This window comes from Notothenia coriiceps, unplaced genomic scaffold (assembly GCF_000735185.1).
Source record: "Notothenia coriiceps isolate Sejong01 unplaced genomic scaffold, NC01 NC01_scaffold00024636, whole genome shotgun sequence".
Classification (NCBI taxonomy): domain Eukaryota; kingdom Metazoa; phylum Chordata; class Actinopteri; order Perciformes; family Nototheniidae; genus Notothenia; species Notothenia coriiceps.
This window is the reverse complement of record NW_011357337.1, coordinates 186,093-202,996: the sequence shown is the minus strand read 5'-3', so window position 1 is coordinate 202,996 and position 16,904 is coordinate 186,093. Positions and strand designations below refer to the sequence as shown.

Sequence of the window (16,904 nt, the reverse complement as noted above, 5' to 3'; positions counted from 1 at the left end):
GTAAGGAGACGTGGTATTCAAATACTTTTTTTTTTCTATAAGCCCTTCTCTCCCTGATGCCTTCTTATCAGAATCTGAATCAGGTTTATTACCAGGTAGGTTGACATGTACGAGGAATTTCACTTGGTGTCATGGTGCATACATTTAAAGTAAAACAGAAATTAAAAACACAGATAGAGAACTATTTTGGTTATTGGGCTGCAGTCAACATCCGTGACGGCCTTAATTTGGGTGAGGGAATGCTCCGGTTTTGGGACAAAATTAACATGGGATCACTCCGATCATTGTACGTACTTCGTCTCACTGGAATAATAACGGTCAGATTGAATACAACACCGACCCAATTTCTCCGGTCAATGATTGGAGAGTTTTGAAAGTGACAAAACACTGTTCCACACATTTAAAAACACTTAAACAATTAAACAATGTTTACCCAGGATTCAGGCACCTTCCCTGGCTTGTAAAATGCAGTGATGCGCCCTGGAGATATCAGACTATTTAAAACATGTATATCCAGGATTCAATCACTTTTCCTGGCTTGTAAAGTGCTGTGAAGCGCCGGCTGTTAAATTAAAACAGTTTAATGCACTTTTAACACTCTTGTACCCAGGATTCCAGCTCCTTTCCTGGGTAATAAAGTGAGATGAAGCAGCCTGTCCTCTGGGTGTGCTCTGTGGGTCTTGCAGACCGATCCTCTCTGGCTGCGCTCTGCCTCTATTCACACCACTTTTCCCCAGGTTTCAGAGACTTATTGCTGGGTAGAAAAGCCATGTGCATCACCCTGGATCTCTGCATGTGTGCCTGTGAGTCTGAGACCCTAACAGCAGTGACTCTACTGTTTTTACCTTCTTGTCCCGATGTTCTTTGCTTCACTCATCGGATGTTCTAACTGTCGACCAGTGCTATTGCTTGCTCATTACTTTTGTCTTTACTCCGCCTCTTCGACACACACCGCACACCACACCCCCCCCCACCTCTAATTTTATAGGGTTTGAACAAATGTTTTATTTGTGACTTACCAAATTACTTACATTTTCCCAAATTGCATCACGTCCAACACACACTCTCTCTTATTTTATCTGTCGGGTTATAAATTTTTTTTAACAAAGAAAGGGGGCGTATAGAGCGTATAAGCGTTGAAAGGCGTATAAAGCGCTTATACAACGTAACATTCCTTGGTATCCTTTATCGTAGTTGTAAATTTACGTTTTTATTACTAATTTTTAGAAAGAGACTCCTTTGCCCTAGAGGAAAGCAATTGCATTAGACTATCGGCTTTACCTACCTTTAGGCCAGGCAAAGCAATTGTTAGACTANTTGAGGATTATTATTGTTTTCTTTTCTTTTTTTGTTATTATTTTCTTTTTCTTTTTCCCCTTTTCTTTTCTCACTGAAATTAATAATTATAACAAAGTACAAAAAGAAAATAATAACAAAAAAAGAAAAGAAAACAATAATAATCCTCAAATAGTCTGTCATGTTCAACAGGGGCAAGAAGAAGCTTAAAAAAACGTTTCTGGTCCTACCCCATCTAGCATATATTTTTCTTATAAATAAAATATTAGGTCAACGTCATCAGCGACAAGTTTGTCTTGTTAATTTGTTTGCTTTTTGTTTTTTTACAAAACAATCAGAAAGAAATTACTTTTACAACAAATTTTACAAATTGGGATTTTACAGGTCCTGTTCATAACCATTAATGATTTGGCTCCTAAATAATACTTTCAGTTTAGATAGACTTGTACAATATTTCATTGCATCATTACAGTTGTTCCACAGACTAACACCTTTTGATGAGATGCAAGGAAGTTTGGCATTTGTTCGTACGGGTGGTTTTTTGAAAATGCAGTTTCCTCTCAACATGTGCATGCTTTCTCTCTGTGTGAAAAGTCCCTGGATATTATGAGGTAATTGTTGATTTGCGGCTTTGAAGATAATTTGAATAGTTTTATAGTCAACCAGGTCTTGTAATTTTACTGTTTTTAGTTTGATGAACAATTTATTTGTTGGTTATCTGTACCTAGTTTTATGTATAACTCGTATGGCTCTTTTTTGCAGGATGAAGATAGGATGTGTATTTGTTTTATATGTGTTCCCCCAAACTTCCACACAATACCATCATGTATGGAAGTATGAAGGAGCAGTACAGCATAAACAAGGAAGCTTGATTTATTAGGTATTTGGCTTTATTCAGAATTGCTATTGATTTGGATATTTTGGCTTTGATATTTGTGGTTTCCAACTTAATTTATTGTCTATGATTACTCCAAGGAATTTTTTTTCCGATACTCTTTCTAATTGGACGCCATTTATAGTGAGTTTCTTCTCTGTATTGGTCGATCGATTCCCAAATATTATGAGTTTGGTTTTGCTTGCGTTCAATGTTAATTTATTTTGGTCAAACCAGATCTTCATCCTGCTCAGTTCCTTCTCCATTGTGATCAATAGCTGTTCTAAATCGTCCCCACAGCAGAGTAGACTTGTGTCGTCTGCAAAAAGAATGGTTTTAATAGTTTTTGATACTTCACATATATTGTTAATATACAGAATAAATAGTAATGGCCCCAAGACTGAGCCCTGAGGCACCCCACATGTGACCTGCAGTAGTTGTGATTTATGGCTTTGTAGTTCAACGTAGTACCTGTTTTGTAAGGTAGCTGGATAGCCATGATAGTGCAACACCTCTAATGCCATATCTCTGTAGTTTTTTAATTAATAATTCATGGTCAACCGTGTCAAATGCTTTTTTAAGGTCCAGAAATATCCCTATTGCATATTCTTTCTTTTCTATTGCCTTAGAAATGTGTTCCATCAATTCTATAACTGCAAATGATGTAGTTCTGTTTGCTCTGAAACCATATTGTTGTTCATAGAGTATGTTATGTTTGGTGATGAAGTCATTTAGTCTTGTATAGTACATTTTTTCCAGTATTTTAGAAAACTGTGAGAGCAATGAAATTGGTCTATAGTTTGACAGTACATGTTTATCTCCAGATTTATGTATTGGTATGACTTTAGCAGTTTTCATTTTATTTGGAAATACACCGGTTTGTATTGACTGATTACAGATGTGAGTTAGTGGTTTGGCTATACATTCAATAATGTTTTTAACTGTATACATGTCAATATCATGACAGTCTGTAGACCTTTTACTCTTAAGTTTTTTAACTGTGTCAATAATTTCATTTTCATCAGTCCCTCTTAAGAATATAGTTTCCTTCACATATACATATTTACTTTCAACACCATCACTACAACCAGTATTTGGAATTTCCCCAGCTAGACAAGGACCAACATTGACAAAGTACTTATTGAAATCGTTTTTTGACAGAAAATTGTTTGGGTATTGTGCCTTTCCATTTCCTTTTTTAATAATGGTGTTTAATACATTCCATGTGTTTTTAATGTTATTTTTGTTATCCTCCAATAATTTGTTGTAATGATCCATTTTGCTACATCGTATTATCTTTGTTAGTTTGTTTTTGTATGTCTTGTATTTTTGTTCAGCCTCTACTGATCCATTCTTTAAGAAGTCTTTATATAATTCATTTTTCGTTTTACATGCATTTAATATTCCCTTAGTGATCCATGGTTTTTCAGCATATTTTTGTTTCACTATTTTCTTTACACGAGGACAATGTTTTTCATACAGCCCTGATAGAATATGTAGAAATGATTCATAGGCTTCATTTGCATCTGGTACATACACTTTGTTCCAGTCTTGTTTAGATACTTCTTCTTTAAAAGAATGAACAGACTCTGGTGTTTTGTGTCTTGTAATTGTGACTTTTGTGGTGTCTTTTTTGATCCTAGTACAGTTCTGTATTGTTGCAAAGACTGGCAGGTTATCACTTGTATCATTGATTAATATTCCACTTATTACTTTCCTATCCATAACATTTGTGAATATGTTGTCAATGAGTGTAGCACTGTGTGATGTTATTCTGGTTGGTCGTGTGATTGTAGGATATAAACTGTTGCTATACATAGAATTAATAAATTCTGTAGTTGCATTGTGTTCTTGTGGGTTCAGCAAATCAATGTTAAAATCTCCACATACAAAGAGCATTTTCTTGCTGCTTGTGTCGTTATAAAGTTCAGCTAGCTTTTTCTCAAATGTGTCAATACATGATCCTGGTTTTCTATACACGAACAGAAGGTTTTTAGATGTTTTCATTTCAATTTCTACTGTTATGCATTCCATAATGTTGTCTATAGCGAAAGACATATTACTGACAGATCTACTTTTGTAACTTTTGTTAATATAAAGTGCAGTCCCCCCACCTTGTGCATGTCAAAACACAGAAAAATATCCAATCATTAAAGATTTGTACAATGAAACAAGCTGTGGTCCCAAGTCCTCAGATGGCCATGGAAATAATCATATTAAAGGTAGAATGGAGAAACCAGCTTGAGTGCGCTAGAATTTGAAAGTACGCAGCTGAAAAAAATCTGCCCCTTCCTTCACACTTCCTTACAGAGCCCCTCCTCCAACACACACGAACGTGCACATGACCAATGAGGGCACGAGATAAGTTTGTGCACGAGATGGAAGGCTGACAGGCAGGTAGGCCATCCAGTTATTTTAGCCGGGCCGGCTTACAGTACTACGGCTTACACAGATGACATTTTTTTATGTATTTATTGTCAAAACATTTAATGTATTCATTGCTATCGGGATGTTAAGAGCATTCCATGGAATATAGCAAAAAGTGTTTCTGAAGTGAATTACCTACCCCACCTTTAAGCTCACGGCCCCAATACATTTTTTGCTAGACCCCGCCGTTTATTTTCAATGTGACCAAATTCACTCACCCCCATCTCCTTTAGGGCCGTGTGGACCAGGTAATCCAGGTGGGCCGGAACCTTCACATTGAACACAGGTATCTCCTATGTCACCTGAAAGGAGAAACATCAGTTTAAAGATAACTATGATGCAAATGTGCCTAGAAAAGTAGTCTAACTGCAGAAGTAGTACATTCGGCCACTAAGGTACAACAACACCTTAAAGAAAGAAACTGAATTTTAATCTTTTCATTTATTGATGTCCTGTATTGATGAGCATTTACTGTTGAGATTCCTACCTTTCTGTCCTAATTCTCCTTGTAAGCCTGGAGATCCAGCTGGGCCAGGAGCTCCTTTCTCATTGTTGCATTCATTAGGGTCAACTGTGTAGACACATTAGGTTATAAAAACATTTGTAGGTTAACACTATTGTTGTCAATTATTGAAAAGATTGTTATGTTCAAAAATAAGGCATACGTGGTGGTCCAGCTGGTCCAGGGAGTCCAGGGTTTCCCGGTTGTCCCGGAGGTCCAACGAGAGACTCTCCATCCAGTCCCCTGTCTCCTTTCTCTCCAAAGTGTCCTTTCTGTCCCGTCTCTCCGCGAGGCCCCTCAATGTGCCGGCCTGAAGTAAAAGTCATCGGAGCCAGTTAGGTTGTTATCCAGGTTAGCGTGTGTCTCACTGACATATTAAGCCTTAATTCAAAGTTTTTATATCATATAGAAATATAATGTCATTGTACCTGCAGGACCTGCCTCTCCCTGAGGACCAGGAAAACCTGTGGATAAAGAGGAAACCAAAATGAAAAAGAAATATCATAACATGTAAACTGATCCAAGGTAGGTGTTTATTCGTATGAATAACTGGGGCATACCATGGCCTTACATTACCTTTTACTCCTTGGAACCCTGGGTTACCACTTGGGCCGGGAGGACCAGGGGCACCATTACCCTGAAATGACATAATAACAAACATTAAGGATGCATGGCCGTTGATTAAAATTATGTTTTGTACACCAATCTACCTAAACTAAGAACGGTTAATTTCTTACCTGTCATTATCCTTGGAATGCACACACAATAGAAAATATAGATATTCTTTTATTTGAACAACTGAAGAACACAATCACAAACTACAGTCACAACACACTATTGTAATTTTACTCTTATTTAAAGGCATTTTAGAATTGTGCTCTATTAAAGAAGTAAAAATAGAAATAGAAAAGACAAATAAATCCTGACTGTAAGGAATAAACTTAACACCAGGATGAAAGTAGTGTTTTACTTATCGCTATATTTAGTTGAACACACTTTGCCCCTCTGAGACCACCAAACATCACTGAAGGACGTGTATGTGTTTGGTAAGATGTGTCCTCTGGTGCACCCTTAGCCACCCTCGACAGTGATGTCACAGAGCGCTGCGAAATCCTTGAGTACAATTCAAAATCACTGTTACAGAGTTAAAAAATAAACTACTAGTGGTCAACTAAAAACAACATTTTGGGTTTTAACTTGTTCTTTAAGTCGCACCTTTTGAGAATCGCTGCCAATGTAAATGTAATGCTATTAAAATGTGAAGGCATTTAATATAAAACCATGTCATATACAGCATATACCATCTGTGTAATTGTTGTTTCTGTTAAAAGTGATTTGTGTAATACCAACAACAGGTGTCCTTTATAGAAGCTTCAGGTCTAACTTACGCAAAGTTATCCGATGCACTTTTCTCAAACTAGTCATGGAAGATATTATAAACCGGTAAAATCAGTCTATTGTCCCTTTAACATGGTCTCACATTTAACTAAATAAAAATCTGGTGACATCTGCTGGTAGTTTCAAGACTTACATATCCTGGCGGTCCTTTTTCTCCCTTTTCACCCTGAAACAAGAGAGAGTTTAGTATTTAGGATGACTTCAGGAAATTTCAAGTACTGGACTTGAATATCTGCAAAGTACGTGAAAGTTGCAGTAGTTACCTGGGAACCAGTGAATCCAGCAGTTCCAGGAAAGCCTTTTTCTCCCTGTATTAAAGTATGTTGGTAGTTTAGCAATGAATATTTCAAATATAAAACAAAAGCAAACAAGAGTTGGATGGTGGAGGCCAATAGGTGATAATACAGTAAGTTATATTTACCTTCGACCCATCATCCCCATCCTTGCCAAATTTTCCCTAAAATGGCAGGAACACTTACTTTAATGGGTTAAGTTTTCACATACTTTTTTTCAAAAATGTATTAAAACATTTAACCATCCCATAGAGAGAGATTTTTGCAACTTACTCTTGATCCAGGAGGGCCAACTTCACCTTTGATACCATATAGATGAGGGACGCAAAAGCCCTGCAAAGCAAATGAATCAGAAGTTTCAAAAAAGTAGAAAAGTTTGACCTAAAGATAACAAACAGCCTCTGTGCACAGTAAAGCATAAAACCACAACATTTGAATGCAAATAACTTACTTTGTCTCCTTGGTCTCCCTTAAGTCCTCTTTCACCCTTTAGGAATAACAAACATAAACACACTCAGAAAAGATCACAAAATCCGAATCATCAAACGTGTAGCAATCGTGCTTTATTCATCCACGAAAAAGCTACATTTGTATTCAGTTTTGAAAGGGCTGAGTGAGTACCTGTGGTCCAGGTACATGCACTGTGGGACGTCCTCCTTCCACTCCCAGTGTTGTCCCAGGAGGGCCGGGGGGGCCACGAAATCCTGGATCACCCTGCACACAGACGGCAATGATCACCACAACTTCCAAAACCAAATACATGTTTAAAGTAATAATACATTAACCATTATTCACAAAATTGAATTGAAATAGGCTAGTCATTTTGTGAAAACCAAATTAAACTCGTGAAATAAATATAAATTCCCGGTAGACATTAACAAACCTATTGAAATCCTCATTTGATTAAATAGTTATTACAAGACAGCATTAAAAAAAAAAATCACAAACCCCCAACATGTCCCTTGTCTCAAAATATGTATGTTTTACCCAGCATGTATACAGTAGCAGGAGCAACCTTATTACCACTTTATAATACAGTAATATCAAGGTAAGAGATTGTAATATATTTGCTATTCAAAGGTAAAATATAAAAATTAGATAACCTCAAAATAATCAGGTTAATTATTAAATGAATAACATATTTTAAATGCAAGTATTTTTTCCTGAAAACACAAGGTAGCCCAGACATTACTCCATTGTTAATGTTTTATTTCTGAACCGTAAAGTGCCCCTGAAGCTGTGTAGACAGTGAAAGCATCCCATAAGAAGAGTAGCTTTTTTGCAGACAACTTTAAAAAAAAGAGAAATTCTCACCTTCTCTCCTTTCTCACTCACAAAGGCCAGCTTGTCACCCTACAGGGAGGTAAAAAACAGTTCCTATAAGATCTCACCTGGGAGATAAAAGTCATTAAAGGGTGGATATTTTTTACAAGTGTAAAATAATTGTATTGATTACTCTTACCTTCTCTCCAGGAGGGCCAGGGGGGCCAGAATCTCCCTGTAAACAGAAACATAATTAGTAAACACACTGATAAATTCATCAGCCACCATTATATGCACATTTAGAAATCTACACAGATTCAACTTCATTTTTTGTGCTCTTTCCAATACAGAGTAGTATTATTTTTAAAGGTAATCATGGGTCTCTGTATACCCGATATTCCGTAACTTTGACTCACTTTGGGTCCATGAAAGCCTGTTCGTCCGGGAGGTCCAACTGGTCCAGGAAATCCACTTGTTCCCTGGGAGAAAAAGACGAGTTTGGGAACCGCATGGGTTTAAATGGAAACTCAAATAACACTGTCTCAGTCTTTCTCATTTTCTTGCGACAGACAGCAAAAACACACACAAACTAACTTACAGGTAGTCCAGGTGTGCCAGCAAATCCTTTGTCTCCTCTCAAGGGAATAATCCCGATCACACCACCAGGGTCACCCTGTAGGAGAGAAGATACATGGTTTTGAAGTTGTAGATGGGAAACATTTAGATATAAAAAAACTTAACAATTCACAAATCAAAGCTGACCTTCATTCCAGGAATTCCTGAGATGCCCTGAGAAGAGATTAATATAGTTATGTAACTATACATCTTCTGATACATTTGCCAAAACAATATTTATGCAGCTTTATTGAAAATTCTGATGGGTTTCGTATATTTTACACAGGAGAGGGGCAATAACTGAAATATTTGCTGGTCAATTGGTGGTTGGTTGTTAAGAGAATCAAGTTTGCTTACGGGAGGTCCTTGAAGACCGGGAAAACCAGAGGTGCCATCCAGTCCTCTATCTCCCTGAAACACAAAACACCAAGTCAGAAGGTTCAAACAGTGAACAGATCCGATTCAAAACAAAGTATAATTGTTTGTAGTGGCTTACTTTGGTCCCATTGCATCCTGGGATACCTTGCGAACCGGGTCCACCGTCATTTCCGTTAATGCCCTGAGAACAGGAGTGCACAAATACACAATTTAAAACAGTTTACATTTAGTGATATAGTCTCCACAGCTTCCCAACTAGTCTATCTCTGAACAACTAAACTCCCCACAGACACCACCCAACAGTACAATGTAGCCTAAAAAGCCTAAACCATGCTATTTAGAGGTATTACTTTTAAGTTAATGTGGGTGATTTGACCGTACTGTCACATTGCAGGATGTGACACAGATCAAAGGAACTTACCGGTAGTCCGGGGTTTCCTGGGAAACCTGGCAGACCAGGAGGACCCTGCAGGATGACAACCATATCAGCGTTGCTGAGTCATGACAAAACATAACCAATAATTTGTGGAATAGAAGTCTGTCTTATATACTGTATGAAATCATACTGTATGTCATAATTATGTTGGTTAGTTACTCACCCTCACTCCTTTCAGCCCGGGAGCTCCAGATTCACCAAAAGTGCCCTAACAGAAACAAATCAGGATCATTATAATAGAGAAAAACATGTTTTTAATCTTAATTGAGAAATGTGTGTAAAATGAGTTTACAATGATAGACATGTTGACTGGGGGAGAACAATTTGGTCAGGTAAGGTTTTACGGTTAAACATTTATTCTGTGTGTGTGTACTGACCGTTGTGCCCATTTGTCCAGGAGGACCTTCAGGTCCATGCATCCCTGGAAATCCCATATTACCCTGAAGACCATTGAATCCACGCTCACCCTGTGAAGCATAGAACTTTGTGTTAATTATACAAGAATACATATTTTTATTTGAATTGAGATTAGATTTATTACAGGATTCTATAACACAATGCCAAGTCTAAGACTAAGTTGTATAATGTGTTGCTGTAGTTACACTAATAAATACAATCAATAATGGATTTACAGGTTTGCAGGATTTAGTGGCATCTAGTGGTGAGGTTGCAGATTGCAAACAAAATACCCCTCTGCTCACACCATACCTTTTTTGTCCATTCTGGGCTAAACATGTTTAAAATAATGAAAACAGAAACATTCTTTGTTCCAGGTGATTAAACAAATATTATAGTGACTTTTATATTCCATATCTGCCAATAAATTCCCTTAAATGCCACACACTGCTCTTAAATAAATTACAGGAATAATTACAGATCTTGAATCGTAAGTAAATTCTAAAACTTTAGGGGCCATTAGATTTCATTCAAAATTGTGAATTTCATCAACTTTGGTTTACAGGGATTGTTTGACCAAAGATGTTATGATTTCATCCTTCATTGCCATAAAGTTTGCATGAAAATAAGAATGTTTTAGAAAGATACAAAATGAATTGTGAAATGGTATTTATGAGTTCTTGTTTAGTTCAAAACAAACATTCAAATAATGTTTAATTCCCTTTTTTTAACCCTCCTTCCAAAATCAGCCAATAATGAACCATATTTTTACATTATAAACAGACTTAGTTGCATTTTAGTTCATAATCAAGCCACATCATTTTTTGTGCACAATGTTCTAATCCAATAAAAGGATGATTTGGTTACAAATAATCCTCATGTGTGTCCTTTGAAGAGACCGACTGCTGAATGTTGTTTCCACTGTCTGCCACTGGATGGGGGCATTTCTCTGTGAACAAGTTTCATAATCCAGTGATCTTTCTCTGCTGAGGGAGTGATGAGTAACATGCTGAAACCTTTTGGATCAATTTGCATTCCCCGACCACAACACATTTGACGCCCACCATTTGAAACATGAGGATCATCAATAGCTTTACCAAAGCAAATCCTGTTGTTTCTAAGGAAGTCATATCATTGGAAATAAAGCTCACATGAGATTTTAGAAAGGCTGTTTTTTACCTCTCTGATCTTCAAAACAAAGAAGTTCTTTGAATCCACAGTCCACATCTGTTGTTGTCTGGGTAGCTGAATGTTTGGCTACTGTTGCTGTAAGACTCAGCCAAAAAAAGCCAGACCGATGCAATAAGAGAATAGAAAACACTCTGCAGACGTCTGATATAACTGAGCCAAAAGTAGCAGAAGCAGTGAAAATAAATCCACTTTTAAACAGTGGTTATTTTCTTGGCTTGTGGAAACAAAGCAATGTTTAAATGTAACCCCTCACTACATATTGCATATTTCTCCTGTTTGTAGATAAGTTAACCGAACATGTATCTGTCTTTAATTTAATCTTAAAGAGCTTGTTTAACTTACAACACATTTTTATTTACCTTACTTTTTTAAAAATATTTTATTTGGCTTGAATATGTTTTTCTGGTTTGTATCCTTTTAATCATCCATAATCACGTCAATCATTATCTTTACTTTAAACAGTTAACATTCAAGCATGTGAGTTGAAAGATCATGTGTACAAAATTGCAGTTTATAAAGTTAGAATTTATTTAGTAATTTATATAAAACATTTATTTTGAGTCCACATACAATTAGGCTTTTGCTATAGCAAAAGCCTAATTGTATGTGGACTCAAAATAAATGTTTAAATGCATTACTTGTTAGGAGGATGACTTTATTGTTAGTTTTGGCCTTTTATAGTAATTTCTTGAATGTCTATGTACTATTTTTTTAGGATTTGAGAAAAGAGTCGAACTTCCAAATAGTGAAAAATAAAAAAGATCCGCAAAAAACACCTTTCCCAAGTCAGTTAATACCAACTTTTCATGCTTCAGGTCAGTGATCAGCTCATGCTAGAGTGCTGACAGCTCAGAGGCTCGGTGCCAGTTCACGGCTAGTGTCATACACTCGTATGAGAACCTCCCTCTGTTGGAAATAGGAACTTCAGCCCAGCTGTGTGTCCGGACATGCTCTAATTCAAACTGATCTTTGTTCCCATCCTGGTCTCCGCTCCGTGACTGCTTTTCCACCCGGGCCCAGGTCCAGTCCGTCTCACTGAGCTGACCCCATTTCTCAGAACATAGGAGGTACTGTCGCGGCTGCTTTGGCCCGCTATGAACTTTGCATTAACTGCCTACTAACATGGCGGCCTGCAATCAAATAAATGGGGAGAGAACACACGTGGATTGATTGACAGTGATAAAAGAAAATCTCACCTTTGCTCCTTTCACACCACTGCAGTCACATTTTCCACATGAAGCCCCGCAGCCCTGAGGGTGAGAAGAAATGTAAAAATTAATGATCCATCACTTGAAAGGCAAAACAAGGGAGCATTGGTTTGGGTTCAACAAAACAAGAAAATAAACACAGTGAGAGAGAACTGGGTTCGGTTAGAAAAGACATCTGCTGAGGGTTTTTAAATGTCATCCATCAGATGTGTAAACAGCGTTAGAAACTTTTCATTTTTTAATGGCAGCTTGTGTCCTGCCTCTGTCCACTATCTCATAGACATCCCTACTGACACTGTGCATTACCAAAGTGAGCTGCCAGACAACGAGTGTTTTCATGCAAGCCTTTTGATCCATCAAAGATAAGCATTTATGAATCACAATATTTTATTTAAAAAAAAGAAAAGAATGCTCTGAATTGCATTTTACACAAGTATCATTTTCCTTTTTTTCTTTGGCCACTTTGGGGCAGCGTTACCCAGCTGTAGTTTGTCTCGCCACCTGGTGGATAAATATTCACTTGTTTTAGTTGAAAAGGGTTGCTATGCACCGAGTGGGCCAAAACAGCTTAGTTACCAGCATGAAAACTTAAAAGATGTACTGAAAGATGCTCAAATGCCCCATAGAGCTAAAGAAAACTGCAGGGTGGTGTGAAAATTCTCTGTGGGTTTGTCACTACAAGCAGCCAAGTTCACATCCACTTAGTCATTTGATCCATTGTTAATGTAAAAATATGAAGTAATCTGTGCAGCAGCTTTAACTTGATTTATCTCAGACAATGGAGAAAGGATTTATTTTCTTAATAGATTAGACTATTAAAATGACATGCAGGCAGAACATCAGTGCAGCTGTTCTCAGCCCTTTCAGTCCCCCACTAACCCCGCCCTGCTTCCTCTCTTCTGGGGTCTCCAGAGGATCGAGCCTGGGAACTGACCTGCACTGCCTTGGCTTTATTTCCATTGCTCCTCTTCCCTCCATCATCCAGCTGTTGCTCGACTCACGTGGAAGGCCTCCAGCCAAAAGTCTGTCAGGGCTTTGGTCAGAGAGTGTACAGCTACACCACCCACAAATATTTCTCTCAGGCTGCCTCTCGTTCTCACACACACAACAACAAAATAGCTTTCCATTACCAATCATTGTGATCCGTTCCCAACTTTCTAAACCTGACAAATGATTGTTTCTTAAATCTACACTTTATGTAATGCAACTTCTGTCCAAGTCCTAAAACATCCTTTCTTCTTACGCACAATCCTCTCAAACCTGATAACTGAATCAATATGTGGCTCTAAAACCATGGGAAAATACAAGAAAACAGACCAGGACGTTCAGCCTCAACAGCCCCCACCCTGTCAAAGTGCACTTGTTCTCCTTTACTGCAGTATTTATAACTCATGTGTGGCCTACAAACACCTCAAAACTCTCTCCATCTCACCTCTCCACCTCTGGTTCATAAGGTGTGTTTTTGTTTCACAGGATTCATTTCTGTTATGCCACTTAAATAAAACCTAACGAACACCTGCTTCAGATCAGATTAGTGTCATAAATCAAACAGAGGAAGAGGAAGATTAACTCAGAATGAAGCACATGTGGCAAACCTGGCACGCAGCAATAAGGGCTCCTGTTGCTGGATTAACGTGATTGTTTTTTTTTTTACAATTCACCGAGGGGAGTTCAAGCAAGCTAATGCAATGAGGTAACACTCGCATATTGTCAGCACCGTTCAAGTTAATCACAGCTGCTCGTGTTGAAGCATTGCCTCAGTCACCTGTTGCTCTGAATTGTAGTCTCTTCAGTTTTCTCCACCAATTTTAAGGAGCAACTTAAATGAGCAGACATTCCTGTATGTTAGAAGGCATGACCTAAGCATCAAGCTGACACGCACAATGATGAAGACTGTGTGCACTCGAGTGTGATAAAAAGCCACAACACTGTGATGTCTAATGCTGGATCTCCAAACAGAGCTCAGTAATCTGCGGGCAGCGGGTAGTTCAGAGCGGTGTCTCTCTGGATTCTCCTGTTTGTTTTCCTTTTACGTCCGTTGTGCACCGCCATAAACCCAAACATTCAATGGTAAAGGTGGCACAAAGACATCTGACATCGGCACAATAAGAACATCGTGCTAATGAGTCTTGAAGCTATAGAGAAGATGTGTGATTTGGTATCTGGGCTTTGCAAGAAAAAGGGATCTGAGGAGGACCTTATCCTACAGATGCCCGGGTGCATCTGATGATGAGATATTTGATTGGAGGATGAGACTAACCAGTTTACACACAAGCCTGAGATAAAAAGCCACCACTATTCTTGTTAACGCTGTTGAAAGGCCTTTTAGTAGATCTCGTTTTAATCAATTGATTATCTTTTAACTATACTTACCCCATATTATATATATAATAACTACTTAGTTTCCATTCATACTTTTCTTTAATTAAATATCCATAAGTACATTAAATATCTAATTAACTCCTCCAATGCTCCAAAAATGTAATTTTTGCTTATACTTTAGGTGCATCAGCGGAGTATGTGGTGTGCCCGTGTGATCTTCCACAGAGCAAACAAGCTGAGCAGAAGCCTGAGATACAGCAGAGTGTTAGAGTGTGAATATACAGTGGCTGGCAATGAGTCACTGAGCTCTCGAGAAAATGTATCAGCCCAGCAAATCTCAGCAGACAGCCCCATGTGTCTCTCGACAAGTGTTTATGTCCTTCCCGAGTCTGGATGGAAGGCCTGCATGTTTCTAAACTGTAAAAAATCAATATGACGTGAGCTGGCAGAGTATTTACGTTTCCTGGGCACTGCGCAAAACAATGGCTCATCATAATTGTGCGTATATGACAGTGTGTCTGTGAGTGTTTACTGTAGCTGGATAGAACATTCAAACAAAAGAGGAGGAAGGGGCTGGTGTGAACTGTAAATGGACTGCACTCATATACTGTAGCTGTTTCCAGTCTTTGCAAAGTGTTTTTAGATACAAGGCCACAGCGCCATGGAAATTCAGAGATGTGTGGCATGGTGCACAGAGGCAGTACACAGGTGTCTCAGTGTCTGGTGTGTCAGAGATGCTGGAGGTTTCTTCAGTTCAAGACACATCCCAAAAGGCCTGGTGTTTCAACAACACTTACTCGATATGTCTGACATCATCAGATACATAGGATGAGCCAAGGAGAGAGGAAGTGATGAGTCATGTTTTCTCCCCAGATTACGGGATCCGGCCAGCAAGAGACATTAGCACAAACACTCCAACAAACCAACGTTGAGGGTGCAGAGTATCCTAAAAAGGACTATAGCAGCACCTTCGTGGCTGACGCAAGCACTGCCTGTTACACAATAGCTTGTATGGATTGGGCCTTATAAGTCACTACTTAAGCTACTAGAAATTCAACATTGTGCAGTTATTAACCTTACCTTACTCTAGGTACTAAGGTGGGTAATGTATTTAGAAAAAGATAATACGGCAATCAGACCAATGCTCTGATAACAAATTAAAACGACCTACTGTATGTGCAAACACTTGGCCTTTGCACACATCACAGGAGTCTACCATGAGCCTTACTTATGATTAGACTCTACTATATTAAGGATGGTACGTAAACTATGGGGCCTTAAGGGAAATATTTGTTTCCAAAACAAATCAAAGCAGTACCTCTCTCTTTTTACTTCTCATGAAATATCCTTCAAGAGACTTGAGTCATCTTAACTACATTTTGTACATGCGTAAATAATGGATGGGGAAGGCAATTGGATTTAACGAAACAAACAAAAAAAAATAGGGTGGTTTTATTTGCAGCCCACAGGATAAATTCATTCACTTTGTCCTTCAGCTTATATGACTCACTGTCTCCACTCTTCTTGCCAAAGAGGGCAAATCCAACCCTCATGTAGACCCATTTCATTCAACTCATAACATGGCAAGTGTGTGAGCAAGTTTTAAGTTTTTGTCTTCTGTGAAACAATTACACCACTCTGACAAATGTCAGCCTGCTGCATCTATTTGGTATACAAAAAAAGTTTTCATGAAAGGTCCTGCAGCAGTGCTGATTGTAACCACCTGGTGGTGAAAACGTTCCCATCACTGGAGTGCTCTACATCTTCAACAGCTAGATGTATCTTTCCTACCATGTTAAGGAAAACTGAAGATCACGCTAACATCTGGTCAATGTCATATACAGACATTTCTTAGAACGACATCACATTCCCAGCACATTCCTGCCATAACCTCCCACCACTGCCGAAGTATCTCACAAACCCCTAGGGGTCTCCAGGAGGGGCTGAATACATACAGTGTGGGAGGATATGCTAATATCACATCCTCTCTTCTTCTTTACACAACTCACACAGCCACAAATACAGGCTATCCTATCCTAAAATACAGTATATCAGAGATGCACCTTGGGACCCGTCATGGCCTTGCAATTATGGTATAACTGTATAAATTGGATTACATTAATGTATATGACTACAAGATAGACACACACACATACACACACACACACACACACACACACACACACACACACACACACACACACACACACACACACACAAACACACACACACACACACACATACACGACCGTAGCGGGCCTCCTGGCTAGTACTGCATATAAGGTCTGGCTGCTCTTATCTGGAA

General features: G+C 38.4%; 1 protein-coding gene across 1 annotated transcript in view; it reads right to left on the bottom strand.

Annotated features, from left to right (window-relative positions):
- The window catches only part of col4a1 (collagen, type IV, alpha 1), a 42,212-nt gene that overhangs the window by 11,382 nt on the left and 13,926 nt on the right, over nucleotides 1-16,904 (bottom strand). Inside the window, exons 2-23 of the mRNA XM_010782334.1 lie at nucleotides 12,266-12,319; nucleotides 9,860-9,949; nucleotides 9,646-9,690; nucleotides 9,468-9,512; nucleotides 9,165-9,227; nucleotides 9,026-9,079; nucleotides 8,816-8,842; nucleotides 8,652-8,726; nucleotides 8,470-8,532; nucleotides 8,253-8,288; nucleotides 8,105-8,143; nucleotides 7,412-7,504; nucleotides 7,242-7,277; nucleotides 7,064-7,123; nucleotides 6,919-6,954; nucleotides 6,761-6,805; nucleotides 6,631-6,663; nucleotides 5,676-5,736; nucleotides 5,528-5,563; nucleotides 5,263-5,409; nucleotides 5,085-5,168; nucleotides 4,816-4,899 (exon numbers count right to left, since the gene is read on the bottom strand). Coding sequence (XP_010780636.1) covers nucleotides 4,816-4,899; nucleotides 5,085-5,168; nucleotides 5,263-5,409; nucleotides 5,528-5,563; nucleotides 5,676-5,736; nucleotides 6,631-6,663; nucleotides 6,761-6,805; nucleotides 6,919-6,954; nucleotides 7,064-7,123; nucleotides 7,242-7,277; nucleotides 7,412-7,504; nucleotides 8,105-8,143; nucleotides 8,253-8,288; nucleotides 8,470-8,532; nucleotides 8,652-8,726; nucleotides 8,816-8,842; nucleotides 9,026-9,079; nucleotides 9,165-9,227; nucleotides 9,468-9,512; nucleotides 9,646-9,690; nucleotides 9,860-9,949; nucleotides 12,266-12,319 — 1,306 coding nt within the window. The remainder of the gene's footprint in view (nucleotides 1-4,815; nucleotides 4,900-5,084; nucleotides 5,169-5,262; nucleotides 5,410-5,527; nucleotides 5,564-5,675; nucleotides 5,737-6,630; nucleotides 6,664-6,760; nucleotides 6,806-6,918; nucleotides 6,955-7,063; nucleotides 7,124-7,241; nucleotides 7,278-7,411; nucleotides 7,505-8,104; nucleotides 8,144-8,252; nucleotides 8,289-8,469; nucleotides 8,533-8,651; nucleotides 8,727-8,815; nucleotides 8,843-9,025; nucleotides 9,080-9,164; nucleotides 9,228-9,467; nucleotides 9,513-9,645; nucleotides 9,691-9,859; nucleotides 9,950-12,265; nucleotides 12,320-16,904) is intronic.